We start from the raw sequence: 18,602 nt of genomic DNA on the forward strand, positions 1-18,602 counted from the left end.
AGGTGGTCTCCCAGATTGTGTTTCATTTTTAACAGCTTCTGGATATGCCAGCATTTCTTTCTTATTCCTCAATGACAAAGTTTGTGGTTTAATGCTGTCCCTTCTATTTTACTGCAGTATTGGGGGTCATCTTTTTTCTGCTCTTTCAATCTGTCTGTGTTATGACAGTGCATCTTACCAGACTTACTAGTACATTCCTTTTTTGATACCAAAAATATAATTTAGTAATATTATATGTTGAAATATATAGATTGAAAAGACTATATGAACTGGGTGCCAATGCTGATCCATCAGGGCCACCATCTGTAAATTGTTTGTGGAAAAACAATTCCCCTTTCACCGTGCTTTTTCGTCTTGTTTGACCAGCTCCTTCATCATCAGATTTTGTGCATTGCCATCTTCTCCATTTTAAATGAAAGTAATAATTTTGCTTCTTCATTGTCTGGAAAATTAGTCAGCAACTCTGTCATATGCTGCAGTCATGATAAACAACATTGTAGCCTGATGAATTTTCAGTTCCTGTGCAGTTATTTAATTATTCTTCACTTCAAAGATTGTGCTGAATGCTTGCATTACTGAGATCAAATGTTGTAGACATTGTCATCTGCATATAGCTTTTCCTTTCCTAAAGATAGGGATTATACTTGCTGGCATCAAATTGTAGTAATAGTATTGTGCCAACCTTGATTAGATATTTGGGAAAATCCTTGCTGACCTACCAGCATTTGAATTCCAGGATGGAGATTATAGAGTTGAATGCATTTAAATCCCTTTTATTTTTGCTTCAGCTTCACCTGTCTGCTTAAGCTCGTGTTCTATGTAACTACTCAGCTCAAAACTGAGAGAAATAATACTAACTTTTCAGCTGTGCAATGATAACCGTGATCTTTATTTCATGGCAGCCCCCTATTCTTCTCTATGTTTTTTTCTTACATAGAATGTTTGGAAGAATCAAAAGGTTTTTAATATATTTTTTTGGCACGTTTAGCTTAATTTAATTACTGGTAATGTTTATACTTTTGCATTTTTCATCTTCAGCTTTTGTCAGGCATCTTTGGCGCTCCCTGAAGACTTTATGCTCTCTGATTTTAAGGGGATTAGTCATCGAACCGTGTTTAGAACCATGCCTTACGTGTCTGATTTAAGCTCTATTTAATTTTTGTGTGTTAGATTTTAAATTTCAAGTATCATCTCCTTTCAGTATGCTGAGATAGTTGGTCCAGTTAATTTTAAGTAGAGTTCTCTAATTTTTCTAAGTGTATTATTATTTAACACTGAAAAATTCAATAATAAATTAGTTTGTGGTCAGTTGGTCCAGTTTTTAAAGTGACTTTGCCATTTAGCAAACACCAAATTAAAATTTCCCTGTTTGATTCAATGACAAATTTGTTAAAGTTGTTTATCTCTTTATACATTGAGGATGATGAGTTTTGGACCAGGCCTGGTAGAATATTGCCACTAATGTGTGTTTAGAAATGGTCCCCTAAAATGTTAGAGCTTGCTTTCCCGTTTGCTTCTAGTCTCTAGCCATATCAAAGTGAGTGTCTTTCTGAGTTCATCATTAAGAGACAGTTCTGTTTCCTTACCCTTACAATTGTTTTTGGCCCAATTAATGCCCATTCTTGAGGAACACGTCCTTGTTCTCTCATGATGCATCCAATATCATACCTGAAAATACGGGTCTGAACGTGCTTTCTTCTGTGCCCTTCTACTTTCCTGCTCCTCTTTGAAGTTCCATTCTGTGTTATTTCAGCCTTAATTTTCATAATGCCAGAGGATGCCTAATAACTAATGGAATTGAGAATTGGGAGCTTATATATTGAAGTATAAAATATAAAAACTTGCCCAGAACAGGTACCCTGTAAATATAAGTGCATAGTACAAACATGCGGTAATGCCTCTTGCTAGCAGCCAGTGGCACAATGGTTGCCAGTGCAGTTGAGTCACTTATTAATAATATATTTTAGGATGATATGGACTTGAAAGCACTTGGTTTTGATGTGGCAGAAGGCGTGAATGAGCCATACCTCCCTGGAGACTGTGGGATCTTCGTTACCAAAGTAGACAAAGGAAGTATCGCTGATGGTCGATTAAGGTAGGGTTTGACTTTGGAAGATACTTGTCTTTTGTTCATCATGATAAATTCAATATGACCATATTGTAAATTGCCTGCAGTTTTTCCCATTTTTTAAAGTTCTTTTTTATCATTGGTTATGTGTGTATTATTAATATTGTTTGGGAAATTGAACTGAGAAGACAAAAGCCTGAAAGCATTACAGAAATTAAACAGTTTAACTCATCCCTTTAAAGCTTACCAGGATTTGAAATGTTCTTTTGTTTCTCTGTCTTACCTACTCTGTTGATTATCTCCTCCAACTTTGATCTATTTATTTAAATCTTGGGAAAGACTTGAGGGTGAGGTATTGAGGGAGAGGGAAAGGTGAGTAGAGCAAGGGATAATTTGAAACCTGCTCCCATTCTTAGTGTCAATAAGAGTTTTTTAACCACTCTCCTCTGTCCAAAGAGTTGCTTTTAAATAAGGGGTAGTCATTACCAATTTCAGGATATACTTTTGCTTATGAAGTGCAGACTATAAGTTCTGGTTTTCATTTAGCTGCTATTCAATGCTTTTTCAGGAACAGAGAACTCCAGATAATTAAGGTTTGGTATAATGAGATCAGCTCTGCTGCATCCTTTTCCATGGATGTTATTCATGTGCTGCATCCAGCAAGGTATGCTTGTAACATTGACATGTTTATTTCTGTTTATCTGCTAGAGTGAACGATTGGTTGCTGAAGATAAATGATGTGGATCTTACTAATAAAGATAAAAAGCAAGTTATAAAAGCTGTTCTAAACGGAGGTGGTGTTATTAATATGGTAGTTCGAAGAAGGAAGTCCTTAGGTGGACGAGTGGTAACACCTCTTCACATCAATGTTTCCGGACATAAAGGTAATTGCTATAAAGGGTGTAGGTAACTGGTACGTGTTTGTTCAGCCAAAAATGGCTTGATGTAAAGGTGCATGTTCTGAGCTTCTGCTTAAATCCCACTTAAGCTGTTACTGCCTCCTTGATAGGGATTTTAATTATTTGTTTTTAGCAAACTAAGAATGCATATATTGATAGCTTTATTCTGTAAAGTATGGGTTTTCTTTTCTGTTCTTGGGTGGGTTTTGGTGGGGGGTGTGTCTGTTGCTTGTTTATTAGTTTATTTTTCATACTTCTAGTTAGCTGCCTGTCTGGAGTGCTACTGGGAGGCTAAACAGGATTCTTAAACCCATCAGGCACCTCAGGTTTTTATGATTACATTAAATTTTAGGATATTAAAAAAATCCCTATTTTCTGCCATTGTGTTCTTATTTATTTGTGTTTTCAGAAAATGAAATTCAATTTGTTTGCTAGTTCTTTCTTGTGCAAGCAGGTCAGACATGCTGTCTGGGCAAGGTATTTGAATTGCAGGAGTAAATGTATGTTTATTTTGTGTATTTCAGATAGTGGGGTCAGTCTAGAAAATGGAGTGTTTGTTGCTGCTGTTGTACCTGGAAGCCCAGCTGCCAAAGAGGGTTCCCTTACTGTGGGAGACAGAATAATTGCGGTAAGTCTTAAGAATACATTATCTTCCTTTTTTTTTTTTTTTTTTTTTTTTAATTTATTTTAAAGTATTATCTTTGAGGCTCCTCTAAGATCCCAAACTTTCGAGTTAATTTTTTACTTTCACTGTATTATGACCTTTTTGTATATTCACTAAATATTTATTATAAACAATGTGTTTGTAGGCTGAGTGATTAATATAATGTGCAGGTTATTTGTTCCAGTTGGTTCATATGAGAATTAATGACAGAGACACTGACTCTTCACACTTGGCTTGTATATAATGATACTCGTGATTTTTGTACTGAATAGGAAAGCTCAGTTCCAAAAAGACATCCCTTGGTTGGATGAAAGGTTTCTTGTCATTCTTCTTGGTGGGGGAGGTTTTCTTCTATGTGCATTTGCAGCCTTAAACAACCTGTCTGATTTATGAACCCCCGAAGAAGGGAAGGCGATTACTGTCGATGTACAAATACCATAGAGGCTAATGTAGTGCAACAAGTGTTGTTACACTGTATCTCTAGTAGGAATAGCAAAATCCTAGTTAACAGGCTCTTTTGTTTTAGTGGAGAATGGAAAAAGACAGGACAAGGTCAACCAGACTTGAGTCATGTACACATATAGAACTAGTGGGTTTTTTTTGTCTCAGCGATGCTACCTTAAGATGCTACCTGCTACCTTTGATTTACGGATCTCTGTTGTGTTTGGGTTTTTTTTGTGTGTGCAGATCAATGGCATTGCACTAGATAATAAGTCACTTACTGAATGTGAAGCTTTGCTACGAAACTGTAGAGATTCCCTTACCCTGTCACTGATGAAGGTGAGTAGGAGAAGCTAAATTCGCAGAATTTTTTTGAACTTACACAGAATTATTTTAGTTCTTTAGGGAAGAGTATGCCACAAATGAATATATCGTTATGAGAAAGTCTCTGCTACAGATAAGACCATCTGGGTGCGTTTTCACTGGTGGTACACTTAATAGTTATTTCCAAGTAAGGCTATTGTGGCATCTGGTAGGAAATGAAACTTATTTATTGCTCTTACTTCTTTCCCATTTGTTTGCTGGCTGCGTGAAATGACTCCTAGCACAGTTCCTTCTTTTTTCTTGGTTTCGTCTTTGGGACTGCAGTAGTGTTGTACATGAAAGATAAACTACCTTCTGACTACAGAAAGGTTTGCTTTAGTCCAGAGGGAGTTGTGCAGAGAACAGAACTCTGGCTATCATGAGGATTAAGTACAAGACTTTCTTTTCAGATTTATTGCAATAAAAATATTGTTCTGTTTTGCTTATTGAGGTTATAATCCTCTTATGCTGGGCCTGTCACATGGCCTTTGTGAGTGATAATTCCAGCTCCAGAGAGCTTGAGATCTTAAGAAAGTAAAAAGATGAAATATTTGAGGGGAAAATGGGCAATGAGAGATGACTTATTAGCATCACTTAACAGAGGTAGGAGTAGAGTGTAGGTCCTTTCACTGTCAGTAAAAGGCTTCTGCCACAGTGTGAAGTTGCCCTTCTGGAATTGTTCTGAAAGCATTTAAATTTTTTTTCTAGCTTCATTTTATCTGTGTTCCATGTTTTGATCTCCAAAATTTTATTAAACCTTTCCCAACTGTATCTATACATGTGTTGGTGCATATTCAGGTATAGGTAAATCAAGGAGGCTAGAATATGCCTCATACTAAACAGAAACCAGCCTTAATAATGTGATCACTTGTGGTGTGGTTTTTTTTTTGTTTGTTTTAGGTTTTTCCTCAGAGTTCATCTTGGAGCGGTCAAAATATATTTGAAAATCTGAAGGATTCAGAAAAAGTATCGAACTGTAGGGTTCATGCATCAGAGATACAATCCCAAAATAAAAGAAATCTGAAACTCAATAGCTCAACACAGACCGACATTTTCAATCCAGACATCATGGATGGCAAGAAGGACCAGAGTGATCAGGGCAGTGGTTCATTTTGTGATCACAAACCTTTTCCTAATAACACACTACAAGTAGACTCTCGTAGGAACACAGTGCACAGTTGCCACAGTAATTCAGAACACAGTCTCAGCTCCTTCAGCCCAGAGGCATACGGGGACAGAGGCTATGGAGCTGTTGACTTGGACAACAGAAGGCTGCCTTATGAACCCACAGGAGCTGACTGTATGGTGGTTGAGACCACGTGTGACAAAGGACATGGAGCTAAGCACAGTGGTGGTACCTGGCCAAAAGTCATGGTTAACATCTCAGCAACAGAAACGGAGAAGTTCTCTGTCTACAAAAAGCCAAAACAAAGGAAATCTATCTTTGATCCTGATACCTTCAAAAGACCACCAACTCCTCCCAAGCTGGAGTACCTTTCCCCTAATCAGGTGACAGGCCATTCACCTCAGCCATCAAAATCTGAAGTGGCTTCAACTCCTCCAACTCCTCCTAAGAGAAGTGACTCTATCAAATTCAAGCACAAACAGCAGGCAAGCTCTGCATCAGAGTCTACAGTAACAACGGGATCTCCACCCACCAGCCCAGCCACTGTCCAAGCTCCAGTTTCCTTGGCACTTAAGCAGGACTCTGCTACTCTCAAGGGGCGCAGCAGGAACACTGGGCATTATTATCGGGAGGAGGGGATTGACTGCACTCACCTCTCTTCAAGGAAATCCTGTGAAGATGACATTGGCTTTCAAAGAGTTGAAGAGCCAGAGATTAAAAGGCCAAGGCCAAAATCAGCTCCTGCATTGAGGCATAAAATGACCTCTATGCCTATTCCTAATCCTGCGCTTCAGGTAGAAGCTTGGTATATTGAAGCACAAAACTAGAAACCTTAAAGTGTATGTTCAGTGTGCATTTGGGTGCCCAGTTTCGTAGCATAACAGGAGAAGCATAACGTGTTCTCAAAAACCAGATTCCCTGTGAAGCTACCCCAGACTCAGTTGGCAGTTTGTAGTATCAAAGAATACAAACCCAATTCTTGGAGTTGCAGTTTTTAACAGGTGCTGGTGGCCACCAAACAGAATCATAGGGTTCTGTTTAACAGCCACATCTCAGGGTTTTAATGCTGCTCGGTGGAAAATCAGGGCTCTTTTGTGTATATTTTTGACCACCTGACCAAAAAAAGAAAATAAATAAAAATGCAGAGAGGCAGGTTTAGGAAAGCTAACAATAGAATCTCCTAAGTTTTCAAAAAATTAGATTGGTTGCCCAGCTCACTGTACAAACTATTGGAAAAAAGGTACACCATTCACAGTGTTGGTTTTTTGAGTCTTTCTGTGTGTATAAATTTTGTAAATCTAATCTGAAATTCATAGGGCATTAGGTACATTACACTGTAGATGGACTGTTTATGAAAATGTGGTTTAAGAATACAGTTCAAAATGAGATTGTAGTTTGTTAGAATAAACAAGGCTACTGTGGAGACTGTGGGTCATGTCTTACCACAGTAGGTGGAAGAAAAATTTTATGTGGTCTAAGAAGATGAACCTATTTAGATGACGACTATATATAAAGTGGCATCATCAATAATGTAGTTTTAGGTCTACTGCTTCAGATTTGCTAAGGTGGCAGATACAAATTATTTTTCCCAACTGAAATCAGAAGTTTCAAAAAGTCTTATCTTTGCTTGTATATAATCACACCATAATAACTCACAATATCATATTTTTTGCTTGTAACTGTTTATACCTGGATAATCCCATTATTTTCACTGAGTTTTAGAAGCAATACAGAGAGGAAAGCTGAATTGGAAGCAGTGCAAGGTTTGGAGCCATATTCTGCAAAAATACTGGTATAAGAGAACAACTAGCAGTTTTGTTTGTCTTTTTTTTTTTTTTTTTTTTTTTTTTTGACTGCTTCCATTGTATTTTTTTCTGCATTCCCTAACATTTTTTTTGGGAAAAATAGTTATGGAGAGCTTTAAGCCTTTTTTATGAAAGTTTCCAGCAAATTCTGCATTATCAATGACAGAAAAGCATAAGTACCTGAAAGCAGCAGATTTATTCTAAACCAGGTCTGGAAAGCAGTACGGCTAAGAGAAAGGTCACAGCTTTTCATCAAGAGTTGCCCTGCAAAAAGCTAAGGAAGGCATGTTCTAATATCTTTTGGCACATATATAACAACAAAATGATATCAAGCTATTCAACACATTTGAATGCAGGGTTTTTGCTTTATGTAGAATATCAGTAATGAGCACTGATACTCCCATGCTTCGTTATAGTGCATTATCACGAGCATATAAGTTGTCCTGTGTTGATAATGAAGAGTTGGCAGCTGTGACAGGACACATGTAGGTAGGGGCTTACATGTAAGAAATTTGTTTGCTGGAACAGATGGAGTTTTTTTGGCACTCACTATTTAAAAGACTAGAAAGGATTGACAAGTGCATATTCTAGTTGGTTCTACATAGTGCCCAAGTGATAGTGCAGATATCATAGAGGTGTTGGTTCGAGGTGAAACAAATTGTGCAATAGAACTATAAAGTCATAATTTTTGGTTTTTAAGATTACTTGATATATTAGTTAATTTACATTTCTAGGGTTAAATTAGGACTAGGTTCTGTGATTACTTAAAAAAATTTTTTCCTCCCTTAATTTCTTCCTTATCCTCTACGAAGACAGGCACAGCTTCATATCTCTGAAGCTGTTGACTAGAGAGAAGTGATATTGTGCCTCAAAAAGTGGACATCATTCACTCTGAAAATTTCTCTCTGGTGGAATCATTTTTGTGCACTACAACTACCTTAGGTTGTCTGGTGGTAGTATCCAGTCTGCATGTATTAATTGCTGAATTAGCGTTTATAATATCAAAAATATGTATGTAGAACATGCAGCGTACTTGGATTTGTAGCCATATTGGGTGGTTATCAGTTTCCCTAGGTATATATAAACAGAGTTAAGTTTGTGTACTTTGATAGGTGGATAAATTTAAGAGAACTTTAATTCCTGAGTAGTGGTACAATTTCTAATACACCCATGGTAGTGATCAAGCATTCATTCTAAGAAGGTACCTCTGTATCTTATAGACTTTGTGCTCTCAGTAACTCTTCATTTAATTAATATCATAAAAACTGTAAGTACCTTTTCAGTAATTTATTTTTCACTTATTCCATACTTCAGTCTCATGGTTTGTGTTGTACATTTTAAATGTGTAAACCCTGAGTTCTGAGCCCTGAACTTGTCAGTTTCTGAGCTATTCTCATGTTCCTTAACTCAGCAGTGTCAACACGTTATGTACAGAAGTTGTGATGGTTCCAAAGCCTGAATTACTCTGTTGAAGAAAGGTTGCTCCATGCATACCTGAAAATGCAGACTGAGAGGGAAACACTTTCTGGCTTGTTAGCCAGGTCACCTTTAGGAAACACTTGCACGAGCAGCTGAAATGACAGTTGAAATGTCCTGTGAAAGCAGTATTTTAAAGGAGAAACATAACTAAATGCTGGGTGTTTTTTTTATGAAGGAGAGTATACCAGTTAAATTGCGAACATTGGCCTAAAAAGATTATGAAATAATTAAAAGAAGTAACAGAGCAAGATGGAGGAAGGAAGGGGCAGAAGTGAACAGCAACATTGAAAGATAAAGTTGTAACAAGCGCTGTGATGGCAAGCACTTGTTTTGTTTTGTTTTTTTTTTTCTGAATCTCCAACTTCCTCTAATCAAATTCCTGTGTTTTTGTAGGTGCAGAAGTATGCTCCAGCTAGTGAGGAGCATCTGTCTCCAGAGCTACAGGAATGGGCACCATATTCACCAAAACGGTCTGCCAGGCACAGTGACGGTTTTGTGCCTGCCGCCTTGTATGCTGGCAGCATGTCAGCAGGTGAGTGACAGAACTTGTAGTTACTTTCTAGAAATTCCCCAAAGAGTTTGTACATATGGAAAATATTGGGGATTAGTTGTGATAAGTGCAGAACAAATATCACACGAAACATATTTCTGTAATCTGTTGTAATATGAACATGGTCTGCTCAGCTTTTGGATTGTAAAGAAGTGAAACCTGTTAAAGAACCATTAAGGAAACTGAGCATCTCCTTGCTGAAGGACTTGTTTAATCATTTTCTGTGCTGAGAGTTTTTGAATACATTAGTGGTTAACAAGTTGTAGCCTATACATTAGCACAAGTAAAATTAAAACATTTTTGAAAGCAAATACTAAATGGAGATATTCTGAGATACTTAACTTAGATGCTTAACTTCTCAAATACTTCCAAGGAAAAAGATCTGATGCTCAGAAAGTACAACATATTAAGTTCTACCTATTGGAAATGAAATGCTTGGAGTTTCTCAGGTTGAGTGCCCAAACTGGTTTTGATCTTAATCTAAATTAAATATTAAATGCTAGTGTGTTTGAGATACTAAGGTGCTGAAGAGGGGACTTGCAAGCAGCTCACACAGAAATCAATATAATCAGGTAAAACAGAAAACAGTTAGCATGTGGTCTCAATTGATCAAACAGTTGTTGGTATTGGGGTTCATGTTAGCAGGTTTTAAATTGGCACAAACTAAAAGAAGCGCTTCAGGACCTAATTAGGATATCATATATTAGTTGGTTAGACCTGGTAAACTTGTTGCCAGATGGATTGTTCAGTCTTTAGCTACCTTCAGCAGCTGCATGCAAAACTTGATTTTTCAAATCAAGACAATATTGATTTGTATGAGTTTACCCTCAGTTCTTTGTAAAGTCCCAAACTCCTGTGTGCTCTAGAAATTATGGAAGATTTTCTTCTTACTGGAGACTGTGAAGGAGGTAATGACTTGTGTGTCTGGAACAACAGACAGCTTCCAACCCAAACAATTATCAGAATGTAAAAGTGTGCTCAAGAGTAGCTCAGATCAGTAAAGCTTTTGCTTTTCTTTGATTTCTTTTACTCTTTTCTGCCTCTTTTAATAATAGTAGAAAAAGTATTAAAAGGGGTATTATTTCTAACTTAAAAGCTTTATCTTACCAAGATAGTTTGCATAGTAACACAATCAAGTCAAACCTACATTTGACTGTGCAGTGCTAAGTCCTGAAATGTGAACAAGTTTTTACTATTGTATTCTATGCAACAAACTCATTTAAGAGGAAGTTGGTGAAATAGACTTTGGTTGAATCATAGAATAGTTTGAGTTGGAAGGGACCTTCAAAGCTCATCTAGTCCAACCCTCCTGCCATGAGCAGGGACATCTTCAACTAGATCAGGTTGCTCAGAGCCCCGTCCAGCCTGGATTAAAATGTTTGTCCCTGTGTTTCTTGTAAGCCCCCTTTAAAGTACTGAAAGGCCATAGTAAGGTCTCACTGGAGCCTTCTTGAGGCTGAACAGCCCTACTCTCTCAGCCTGTCCTCACATGAGAAGTGTGGCCTCCTCTGGCCCCTCTCCAACAGGTCCATGTCTTTCCTGTACTGATGGCTGCAGAGCTGGATGCAGAACTGCAGGTGGGGTCTCACTAGAGCAGAGCAGAGGGGCAGAATCACCTCCCTTGACCTGCTGGCCATGCTGCTTTTGATGCAGCCCAGGATACGGTTGGCTTTCTGGGCTGCGAGCGCACATTGCTGGGTCATGTTGAGCTTTTCATCCAGCAGTACCCCCAGGTCCTTCTCCGCAGGGCTGCTCTCGCTTGGTTGAGTACTGAAGCATGAATGTACTTGAAATCACAGCTTGAGAAATAAGTTTCATAAATATTGAAGTCCTATTATTTATAGTCATAGAACACAATAGAAGTGTGAGTCTTTGAGGCAATAGAAGAAGAACAAGAGTAATTTTAGTGGCAGTCAGTTCAAGTACCAATTAAAAACTTGTGTTCCTATCAGAAGGCTATTCGGAGAGAAATGCAGAATTTTTATTACTGTATAAAAAAGCTTGATACTTGAAAACAGAGGAAATCTTTTAGTTACCCGTGGACATTAAAACAATATATTGTGAATGACTTGATTTTTTTGGTAATCTTAATTACCGACTAACCACATTATAATCCAGATTGCAAATATGCGTGTACCACTTAGAAGGTGTAACATGGTGCTTAATAATATATTTTTCTGTATGCTAGTTATATTTATATATACATGTTCATACATGCAGATGTTATAATATGTGATTATATAAATATTTAAATTCTTTAAAATTCTGTAGTTCATATGCTAATAGTGTTGGTAAGCATGTGTTTTTATCATCTTAAGCAGGTACTGTACCAAGAAGCTTAGCACCATGTCCTGCAGTAACTGCTGTCATGAGAAATCCAATCTATACTGCCTGGAGCCATAGAGTTCACACCAGCAATTGCCCATCAGTTGCCAGCCAAATATGCCATCAGCATCTGCATCCCAGGTGTTTTAAAACTTATTATTTCCTTAGGTTTTTGTTTTTGTTAGGATGAAATTGCTTCTCGTAGTTGTTTTACACAGTGCAGAGTGAAACACAATGCTGTTGCTTGTTATTTTGACCCGGGGTTCTCGAAGCCATTATTGTGTAGAAGTGATGTGCCAGTTACTTTCCTGTCTTTCAGTAGCCGATGGATTAGGTTTCCCTCCGCTCCACTGGCTGATATTGACAAAGAAATTTATTTTTTTAATGAACTAATTTCGAATGTTTTTTTTCTTGTTCTTGCCAAAGCAAATAAAGGCTTCCCCTTTTTTTATAGTACTTTGGGCTATCTTTCCTCTGACTTCTCTTAAGTCATAAAATGATGGGACAATTTGAAAGTGGGAAGGAGAGGAACATTCATTTTATTGAGTAACTCAGGAATATTCAAACTTCTTTGTTGGCCAGTTTGCTATTTGCTGAGGTCCTTTGCCCAGTTCTAACTGTTGCCCTATTCTCCTTTTCTTTTGATGTAGTTCCCAGCATCAAGGTCGCCTGAGTTTGGACCTGAGTCATAAACACTCCAATGACTACTCTGAAAATTCACGTACAAGAGCATCTCATGGCTCAAATTCATTACCATCCAGTGCAAGACTTGGTAAATAGCTTTTCTGATTTATTTCCTGTGGAATTCCTGTATAGTGGAGGCAAAGAGTAAATGGAAAATTCCTTAAACGTGTGTCGTTTTGTCGTATTGTCATAGCTAACAAAGCCTAAAGGCGTCATGTGTTCCTTCATTTTTTTTGTGGTTTTATGACTAAAGGTGTTCCCTAGAGATAGCTATTTAATTTGTTCTTTACACTCTCTTTAAAATGCTGTATGTTTGAGTGATTCTCCTTTCTGTGCCTGTTACTGTATAAAAGTACCCTTATAAAGACGGGAGGCCCAGCCAAAGTATTTTTAAGATTCAGTGAAGTGGAGAGAAGAGAAAAGCAGAGGGCCCCCGGAACAAAAAATCAAGCATGACTAATGGCCTAATGTAAATTATATTGTTGGATGATAAGTTACACCTATGTTTACTTGATTGACATGTGAGATTGTTTATGCCTATCCCAGTAATACCAAGCAAATGCATGCTTTGTAGCAGCAATATTTTAACATTTTAGAATTTTTTAAATTTTATATAATAACATTTTTGTGTATGTATGTGTCTTGTGCTACATCAATGATTGACAGTTGCATCTGAATAGAGCATGACAGCTTTGTAACCACAGCAAAAATGGCATAACAGTTTACAGTGTCAAAAATTTATGTATTCATCCAGGCAGAATGTAATTAGAATATTTTAAGTGCCTTTTGGAGAGTCCCGTGGATTCTTAATAAACAGTTGTTAGATTCTCACTTGGACTTCAAGTTAAATTTTGTTTGTTTGAAAAAAAATATTCAATTTTTTCATACAAGAATGAATAGTATATATATACTGTATAGTTATGTTGTGCTCTGTTTATATTGGCTGTGTACTCAAGACAACTTACTAGAAATATTATATACACATTATATATGAGGGTAATCATCAAGGCTGTGCATAAATTCAGAGGCCGTTTTAATGCTTACTGAAGAAGTAGAATATAAATGTGGTTTGTTTTTTTTTTTTTGTTCATCGTAGTTTTTACTTTTGTTATTGTAATGGTTTCTTATTGTGAAAATAGGTTCTTCAAGTAACTTGCAATACAGAGCAGAACGAATTAAGATCCCTTTGACTCCAAGATATCCAAGGTCCATCATGGGCTCAGACAGAGGTGAGTTATTTCATAAGCAATTTTAGTCATACTATTTTCAGTATTGCTAATGCAAAGCATTTGCAGTTGTTAAATGAAGTTGTGCCAAAATCTAAGTATGACAGTTTTATTAAGGTTAGAAAATTTGCATTTTGCCACAGGAAGGTAGGAAAAGAAACTTTCTAATGAACGTTTATTTTTGCTGTTAGTTGACTCTAGGACGTGCACACCAAAAAAAAGTAAGAATAAGTATTGCTCTATATGTTACAGTTGTGGTTTTCTTCTAGAATGATGTCTTAAAAGTTTTAACAGTGAGATGACCTGCATTATTTTTTGATTGTTTATTATTTTGCATATTATTGTATTGCTGATTGTAAAGTATATTTTGAATTGCAGTGAAAATATTTTAGTACTTCACTCATAATTGCTTGGTGTAGGATGTATAAACACATGAAACCAAATACCAGTTGGAGTGCTGGAGAGCTGTAGAATTCAAAGTTTGATGACATCATTGCTCAGATGTTCTGTAGCCTTAATGGATTTCATGCAGCACTTTTCCTAACTGGGCACATAAAGTTCTTAGAAATGGCTGTCATTTTTAATTAGTAATATGAGATTTATTTTCTGTAGCTTTTTCAGAGGAAGCAAACTGAGTGTTTCTGTCAGGACACTTGCTCAGTCAGTTACTCAGGGGGAGGGTACAACCAGGGAAGAGATGCAAACAGTCATGTTAAGCTTGTTTGGAATTGCAGAGCTTTCCTGTCACTGTGTATGATTCATGCTGGGGTTTTGTTGGTGTTTCCAGATGTTTCATAATATATCTTGTACCCAAAGGAAAGGACTGTACATAAATGTTACTTGAAAATAGGCCTACCTATTAAGTTTTATTTTACTTCTCCTTTCCTGTTTTTTATTATTTCTCTTTAACTTTGCATTGCTAAGTGTTTTCAGACATGTATATGGTGTAGCTTGTCTGTGACGTCTTCTCCTTGTTGAGAACGGCAGTAGTTGCTTGCACACATACAGGGGACAGATTTGACGTATAGTCATTAAAGACAGTAAATTTGCACTGTTTGAAATGAGTTATGTTGAGGAATGTTGAAGTGGTTTCCCTAAGCTCGTTACATGATTGAGTGCTAGTGAACAACCAGTCTCATTTCAGATGTGTGTGTCTTTTGTTACATCTGTGTAGATCTCCAGACTCTGACAGATGCAGGATACTAAAACTCAGCTGTTGGTTTTCCATAGGTTCCTTGTCACACTCTGAATGTAGCAGTCCCAGCTTGATAACTCCTCCGCAGTCACCTCTTAACTTGGAAACGTCTTCCTTCGCCAGCAGCCAGTCTCAGAACTCCCTTTCTACATTACCTAGGATTTCCATTAGCCCAGTATCTGTAGGAGAACGTAGAAAAGATAGGTAAGGTCTCCACGTTATTTGCTTTTCATACCAATGTGTCTGAGGAAATTTGGTACATTTATTTATTGGCCTGAAGGAATATGAACATTTAGTTTAAATGACAGAGATGTAGGTGCGGGAGTGCATCTCTGGTTCTGTTACTTGATGTTTCTGTTTTCTTTACAAAGTACGTGTGGATTTTTCCTTCAAAACTGAAGAGTAGATTCTCAAGTTTAGAAAATTAAGGCATTTCATAAGGGTTTTATTTCTTCCATGTTAGATTATTGGCCACACCAAATAAGGGTGGTCTAAATTGGAATACACCCCTTAAGCTGAACTATCTCAGGTGCTTGTTTTGTACTCTAGAAAACTAAATAAAATGAAGACCTAGTACCATCTGGTAGCTAAGTATCAGGTGCCTTAGTGTTGTGGAATGTATGCTTGAACACTGTGCCTTGATTAATTTAGCCAGATAATATGAAAAATTGAGGTCATAACTGTGCAAGAATCTATCTATATGTGCAGTTGCAGTTTTACTACTGTGACTGATACCTTTGGCTGTAGCTGGACCACTACTAGCAATAGCATTAATTACATGCTTGCACAATTGAACCTGATAGGATGGTTTTCTTAAAACCAGGAGATTTGTGTGTTGATGACTTTCTGTATCCATGATGAATATTTTCAAGATATATTGCTTCTGGTATCAGCCCTGGACACCTGATTTCATTTTCTCATGATCTGGCTGGACTGGATATATCAAAAAGTTTGCATGAATTCAAAGCTTTGAACACTAAGACATAAATCTGAATTGGGCTTTTATTTACAGTAAGGCAGCTGAATGCCATTCTGGCAGTGTAAAGCAGCTATGATGTGTTGGAACAGGTTACATTTTTGAGGACTTCAAGACCCCTTTGTGTTCCTTGATTTATGTAAAAGCACTGACCATAAAAATGTAAATGATAAAGTATAAAGGATATTCTGTATTCTGAGTCTTCTGGTAGTAATAAGAACTTATTCATAAAATGTCATATGAAACTTTTGTGTAAAGAATCAGTAATTCAGCTATTGCAGTAACTCTAGAATATGTATTGTGTACAGCGGACAGTGTTACTTGGAAAGGGAATGTAGAAAGGTCTCTGTGAATTTTCATCCTTTCTTCAGTGTGACTTTTGTACTACGTGTACTCAATTTGTGTCCTCATATAAATGTTTTGCTAATTGTCACTTGCAAATTCAAAGTCAGAATTTCTTTTCTCTTTCATGTGACTAATAATGTATAATGTTCAGCTGCAATAGCGAGGTTTTTGACACCCCTATGACTTTGTATCTCTGAGCACAAGATATGTGTTCTGATCTCTGGGAAATAACAATTGCTGTTAATGTTGATCAGATGATTGAAGTACAGTCAGGTTCCAGCCTCTTTGCTCTTGCTATGCATGTGTGCAAACCATAGTCTGAATTGACTTTCTAAAAAGAATATAATTCTAAGTTTGTTTTTAAAAAGCAAAATAAAAACCTAACTAACACAGACAATTTTTAACCTAAGAAAGTAGCTAATTTAAGTCTCTTTCTTAAGAAAATGTTTGAAGATGCCTAGATAATGTTTTAAATGGTTATTTGGTCTTAATTTTTTCTGCTTCCCACAACATATATGTAACTTTCTCAGCCTTTCTCCAGATAAAAATAATAATACAGATTAAAAAAAAAAAGTTTGTTTGTTCTGTTGATTTTAATTTAAACGAAAATTAAAAGATCTCATCAGTTAAGACTTTTTTCTCATCGGTGTTCAGTAATTATGGCAGGGAGTGTGCATGTTCTAGGAGAGTGCATTTCACTTAATTTCAATAACACTGCTTATCAAGAAAGACACTTTTAAAATGTTATCGTTGTGTTTTACTTATTGATTCTCTACTATACATGCATTACTAGGTATCATTCATATTTTATATTTACTAGAATTCTAAGATACGATCCTGTGCAATTTGTATGGGCTTGAGTCCTTCTTATTCCCATCCAGAACAAGCACACCAAATTTTAAAAATGCATGTGGTAGATGGAAAAGCAGAAAGGTACAATAAATAAAAATTAGAAAGATGTAATTTTAGTTTTTAATGAGGTAGTATGCCATGATCATTATTGTGGTATTAAGCAGCTTCATATAACATAATGATTTACATGTTCATAATGAGTTAAAAGAAATAATAAATTGCATTTTTCTGGGAGTTAACACAGTTTAGCTAAGAAATGCTACATACAAAAAATGTGGGCTTCAGTTTAACTTTGCTGGTAGTAGACCTACCTTGTCTTCATTCCATTGATAGACAAGCTCTGAGGCCATTACTGCTAACAGTGATGTTGATATTAGAAGATTATTTGGTTCCAGAGTTGCATTTATATAATCAGCCAGTTTTTGTCTTTTATGCACTAGTAAGCTGGCAAACTATTATGCACGTACTGCAGAAGTCTAGCAAATAGTTAAAATACTGTGGCAATAAACGTTATTTATGAAATTATTACTTCTTCCCTCTGCTCCCAGCCCTAAATCCTACTCTTTCCAAAAATACTTTTTTTCCAGCCCAGCTCACGTTGGTAGCAGTGAGTGCAGTCCAGTTAAGTCATCTGGTTTCTGAACAGCACGACTGAAATAGTTCAAGCAACTGGCACAATTTAGGGAAGGTGTATATGATATAATGAAGTCTTAGGCAATAATACATTCAAACGAAAGCATGTCAAAAGGAGTATAACCCTATTAAAATTAAAAATACACCACACCTGGTACCTAAGCTGTTTCATTCTGAATGGGCTCGACTGTTAATACCTGGTGACGCTTTTTGCTGTGTAGACGTTTTCATAGTAATATGAACCAGCACTTTTTAGGAGGCTACTGTTTGTTTATATACTCCATGAAGGGATCAGCCCTGTTTGTACAGGTGGATACATCCCAACTACGGGGGGAGGAAAGGGGAATTTATCAGGATTTTCTTTTGTATCAGCCATTCTCTTGTTATATTTCTAGTGTCTTACTACTGTGTGTCGTCTTCTAAGTGTTCTTTTCTTCTCAAATCTTCTACATCTTTCAGATATCTGTTCCGTAATAGGTCTTTTCTGAGAATCCCTGTGGCTCCTAGGCCTAGGTTCTCATCACTAAGGAGTTTGAGGTTGGCCTGATATAAGGTTGTCCTTCTTGAGCAGTATTGCGCACTTCGTGCTATTTGACATGTTTGGATAATTGCCCTGAGGAGAATTTGCATGGTAATTGTAATGCTACCATGCAAACTGCTGTCTTAATGGCTTGAGTTTGCAACTGCTTAATTTTCATTACTAATTTATGTTTCCCTGTATACAAATATGAAATCTGATATTTGTGCATTGTTGTTCCTTGGTTTTCCATGTTATCATTTATGATGTTTATTTTCACTGGCAATAAAAACCCCCAGCATTTATAATTGTAGCATACCTTTCTGGAATATGATTTGTAAATTACATATTATATACAGTGGTTCAATTACTTTCATACAACGTTCATCTGGAAGCTTCTCTCCTACCAACTTCACTATCATACTCTTTATCATTCGTATTTACCATAACATCT

At 36.7% G+C, this 18,602-nt stretch overlaps 1 protein-coding gene across 2 annotated transcripts in view; it reads left to right on the forward strand.

The window, feature by feature from the left end:
* DLG5 (discs large MAGUK scaffold protein 5) overlaps positions 1–18,602 on the forward strand; it is a 108,524-nt gene that overhangs the window by 75,239 nt on the left and 14,683 nt on the right. The window contains exons 12-21 of one of the 2 annotated variants that reach the window (XM_082052977.1): positions 1,968–2,095; positions 2,777–2,952; positions 3,492–3,595; positions 4,319–4,411; positions 5,336–6,355; positions 9,239–9,377; positions 11,714–11,861; positions 12,371–12,492; positions 13,544–13,633; positions 14,861–15,029. In XM_082052977.1, the coding sequence (XP_081909103.1) occupies positions 1,968–2,095; positions 2,777–2,952; positions 3,492–3,595; positions 4,319–4,411; positions 5,336–6,355; positions 9,239–9,377; positions 11,714–11,861; positions 12,371–12,492; positions 13,544–13,633; positions 14,861–15,029 (2,189 nt within the window). The remainder of the gene's footprint in view (positions 1–1,967; positions 2,096–2,776; positions 2,953–3,491; positions 3,596–4,318; positions 4,412–5,335; positions 6,356–9,238; positions 9,378–11,713; positions 11,862–12,370; positions 12,493–13,543; positions 13,634–14,860; positions 15,030–18,602) is intronic. The other variant, XM_082052978.1, reaches the window with a different exon arrangement.

This window comes from Streptopelia decaocto (genome assembly GCF_964273445.1).
Source record: "Streptopelia decaocto genome assembly, chromosome: 5".
Classification (NCBI taxonomy): Eukaryota; Metazoa; Chordata; class Aves; order Columbiformes; family Columbidae; genus Streptopelia; species Streptopelia decaocto.